This window comes from Loxodonta africana, chromosome 7 (genome assembly GCF_030014295.1).
Source record: "Loxodonta africana isolate mLoxAfr1 chromosome 7, mLoxAfr1.hap2, whole genome shotgun sequence".
In the NCBI taxonomy this organism is placed as follows: domain Eukaryota; kingdom Metazoa; phylum Chordata; class Mammalia; order Proboscidea; family Elephantidae; genus Loxodonta; species Loxodonta africana.
In genome coordinates, this window is record NC_087348.1 from 77876557 (window position 1) to 77881046 (window position 4490).

The 4490-nt window shown below is 40.2% G+C and overlaps 1 protein-coding gene across 1 annotated transcript; it reads left to right on the forward strand.

Moving 5' to 3' along the window:
- The first annotated feature begins 575 nt into the window (after positions 1 to 575).
- Positions 576 to 2362, forward strand: LOC100658493 (olfactory receptor 6B9-like). The gene has a single exon (XM_023550621.2). The coding sequence runs from the start codon at positions 1347 to 1349 to the stop codon at positions 2286 to 2288; it is 942 nt and encodes a 313-aa protein (XP_023406389.2). The 5' UTR covers positions 576 to 1346; the 3' UTR covers positions 2289 to 2362.
- The last annotated feature ends 2128 nt before the right edge of the window (positions 2363 to 4490 follow it).

Here is a 4490-nt window from a genome sequence, read left to right on the forward strand (position 1 = left end):
GTCACAAATAATTCTATCTTCTAGCCTTATGAGTCCTGCATTCATCCATCCTCCTGCTTCCCCCTCTCCTCATCCTTCTGGCCTGAGGCAATGGCTGATATTTAAGGACATGGACTTACCAAGTGACTTGAGAACAGAGCTCACCCCCAATGTCCTTGTGGATATGCTTGTCATGAAAGCAGCATGAGTGTACGAGCTAAGGATGTGCCTAACAGTGTTCATTCAGCATGATAGACATGTGCCTCCTGCCACTGAGGCACTGACATCACTCTTCTCTGCCTCTGACCTATTTCTTGTGGAGTCCAATGCTTCAAGGCATTCATTAATTCACTTGTTCATTCAATATTCATTTCATATACATGCATTTGCCAGTTGCTGTCCTAGTTATTGGGTTTACGCAGATGAAGAAAAGAGTCTAAATTTTTGGAAGGTGACAGTGTAATGGGGAGAAAGCTTTTTACATGATGGACTTGTAACTGGAAAGAGTGGGCATGCTGACTAGGCACTTGACCCAGCGTTGGCTAGATGCCTTCTAAGTGGAAATTAAAAGATCTTCAGAAATTAACTAGTACGGAAAGGATGAAATAGGAAGAGGGACAAGTACGTGCAAGGCCATGGGGGCAAGAGAGGTTATTTTGTTCTGGGGGAACAAAAAACTAGTTGAATATGTCTAGAACACGGGATGTACTTTAGAAAGTAACAAGAGATGAGGTTAGAGAAATAGGCTGGGATCAAAGTATAACATGTCTCTTGTGTGTGATAAATAAAATATTTACATTTTATTTAAAGGCAATGAAGGAGTCTTTGAATAAACTTTCTAATAGTTTTTTCTATTTTCTAACTTCATAAACTCTATGTTGAAGAAAGTGTGCCGGATCAAAGGTCTCACAAAATAGTAAACTTTTGGAACTTACTCTGACCTGATGTTATACTCATGGAGCTCTGTGAGTCTTTTCAGGCAGGAATAAGTCTCTGTGCAGCGAGTTCCTAATTAAACAGAGACCTAAAACCAACAAAAGAGAGACAATGGGTCTATGTTCACTGACAGAGGAACTGGGAATGACATGGGTAGTAACATCGCAATCACTGCCATCAGGTAAATGAGTGTTTGGGTAGGGGTGCATTTTGATTCTGGGAGACTTTCATAAAAATTAAAGGATGGAAAGTAGGTTGCTTCATATTTGCAAAGTAGCTTCTGTTTACAGAAATTAGTTTATTTTATGAGTTTCCTTCACAGGAAAGAATGAAACTCTAACTTATTCCTATCTCTTGACTGACGCCATAGCCATTTTCATGATTTGTGGCATTGCCATTGAAGACATCAATACCTTTCAGTGTTTTTAGTCATGCTGGAGAGAAACATCACTCTGGTCAGTGAGTTCATCCTGGTGGGCTTCCCCACTGCGTCATGGCTGCAGATCCTTCTCTTCTTCCTCTTCCTTGTGGTCTACCTGCTGGTGATAGTTGAGAATCTTACCATTATGCTCACTGTTTGGGTCACTGGCTCCCTCCATAAACCCATGTACTACTTCCTGAGCAGCATGTCCTTCCTAGAGGTCTGGTATGTCTCTGTCACAGTCCCCAAGATGCTGGATGGATTTCTCCTGCAAAGACAGCACATATCCTTCACAGGTTGCATGACCCAGCTCTACTTCTTTATCTCTCTGGCCTGCACAGAGTGTGTTCTCTCGGCAGCCATGGCCTATGATTGTTATGTGGCCATCTGCCACCCTCTCCAATACCCGGTCATCATGACTACAGGTTATTGTATGCAGCTGGTGGCTTTCTCCTACATGAGTGGCTTCATGGTCTCTGTGATCAAGGTTTATTTCATTTCACACATCACCTTCTGTGACTCCAATGTCATGAACCACTTTTTCTTTGACATCTCTCCAATCCTCAAACTGGCCTGTAAAGGCATGTCCACAGCTGAGCTAGTGAACTTTGTCTTGGCTATTGTCATTCTTATGTTCCCTTTCATCATCACTGTCCTCTCCTATGTCTGCATTGTCTCCACCATCCTGCATATACCCTCCACCCAGGGAAAGAAGAAGGCCTTTTCCACCTGTGCATCCCACCTCGCTGTAGTAATAATCTACTACACAGCCATGATTTTCATGTATGTTTGGCCCAGGGCTATTGCATCCTACAATTCCAACAAACTAATCTCAGCTGTGTATACAGTCCTCACACCTATGCTAAATCCGTTCATCTCCTGTGTAAGGAATCAGGAAGTCAAGAAGGCTATGAGAAAGACTGTGGGAGGTGGGCAGTGCCTCCTCAGCTGAGCTCTGCTGTCTTGAGGAGGAGACAGTGTCACTACCACGATATCATTTCCATGACATTTATCATGTCCTGCATATTAGCTCTGTTCACAGACCTGGATTCTTGAAGAAATCACAGCAGGGGAAAATAAAAAGTTTAAAAGTAGAAACAGGACACCTGATATGTATTACTTTAATGATGAACTATTTTTCATACACACTGTAGATAATAAGTGCTTTGAAATTATGTAATATTAGCTAATGTATGTAAGGTTCTGTTGTTAGCACTTTACACGTAATAAACCGTTTTACTCTTGTAACACCTCTGAGGTAGTTACCTCATATTACAGATTAAGAAACTGAAGCACAAATAGGCTAAGTAAAGCTGTGCAAGACTGCATGTCTAATTAATGTCTAAGCCGTTATTTGAACCCAGGGAGGCTGGTTCTAGAATCCACTGTGCTATATCTAAGATTGTGTAATCAAAGCTCTAGGAGCACATTAGTTAACAAACATTGAGGCCTGGAAGGAACAAGCAATACAGTAGATATGGGTAGATGTGGTAACGGGTAATGGTGCGGTGGTCATGTTATTTGTAGTGATGGTGATGATAGTGGTGGTTGTGTGCTATTGAAGATGGGCTACTCTGATATTAACAACACCCGTTAAAAACCCATTGCTTTTGAGTCAATTCTGACTCATAGCGACCCTGTAGGACAGAGTAGAAATGCCCTCATAGGATTTTCAAGGTTGTAGTCTTTATGGAAGCAGACTGCCACATCTTTCTCCTGTGGAGAGGCTGGTGAGTCCAAGTTGCTGTCCTTTCAGTTAGCAGCTGAGCACTTAACTACAGCTCCACCAGGGTTTCTTGATGTTAATAATAATGGTAATTATTTCACAATAGTCTCCAAATTTTAGTCTTCTTCCAGGACTGTAACAGCTCATTTCTCTTGACAGTGGTAGGATCAATAGTTTCATGAGAGATGAAATAAATGACATCATTACAGCTTCTTGAGACACTATTTTGAGCCCTTGAATTCTTGTAGCTTCCCAAGCTATATCATGACTACCATCAACAAACTAAAGGACTATCGATACATCAATATATGTCTGAGATGAAACCCTCAGTACATCAATATACACGGGTCCTATAGATAAATTAGATGGAAAACAAATATAAAATTTTCTAAGACAAATGGGAGTGTTGGACATCATTAGGGTATCTTATGAGGAGATGAGAAACTGTAGTATACGAGAGAGAATTCTGCAAAATTGCTTATATTGAGATTAAATAGGGAAGAAATAATAACTACAGCTACCTTGACTCCAGATTTTGACCATTTAAGTTGGATTTCAAATTTGGTCTCTCAATTTTAACTGAAGCCACCTTCAACATTATTCAACATACCTGGACCGATCTTCCTTATACACCACTCTTGTAATGTTGTTCACTGCTTAGCAATTCATCATTTGAATTAAATATGGACCTACTCATTCCGGCCATTATTATTATTTTGGAACCATTCTAGCATTAATGGACCTTCATGATCTCTTGTCCTCTGCCCACCTACACAAATACAATGTTATAGCTTACCGATCCCCAATATGAAACATTCATTCTAATGATATTTAGTGGCCTTGGCATACTCAATAATTGCAGTATTCTTGCCCTGCTTGACTCATTCATTCAATTAATATTTCTTATTCTCCTATTCCGTACCGGTACTGTGATAACTTCTGAGGATATGATAATAAACAAAACAAAACAATTAAACATAGATCCTTTCTTCAAGTGGCTTAGAGACTAGTAGGGAAGATAAAGGCACAAGTACAATAAGTGTTGTAAGTGTGATGATACAAGTACAGGGTGCTATGAAAGCTAGGTAGTTCTAGGACAGTCAGAGAAAATTTTCTAGGAGAAGTAGAACTCAGGCTAACACCTGAAGAAATCAGATTAAAAATGGGTTGGTATTGGGGGTCAGGGATTGCAGGGAGAAGAAAGTTAAAGAGTCAAGAGAGATAATATTGCACTCAAAGAACTGAAAGATGATTAGCATGTCTGGGACACCAAGTTTCATGAGGAAGGAAGGGGTCACATGATGAAACAGGCTCACCTTTGCCAATCCAAATCTTATCAATTTGTGAATTTCATCTTACTAAAAATGTTTATGGATGTGCGATAACTTCTATAGGGGCATTTTCAGTTCTCTTATAGAGCTTCTACCT

Excerpts from the sequence above, each read along its gene's own strand:
- LOC100658493 (XM_023550621.2), top strand. The coding sequence starts at position 1,347 with ATGCTGGAGAGAAACATCACTCTGGTCAGTGAGTTCATCCTGGTGGGC.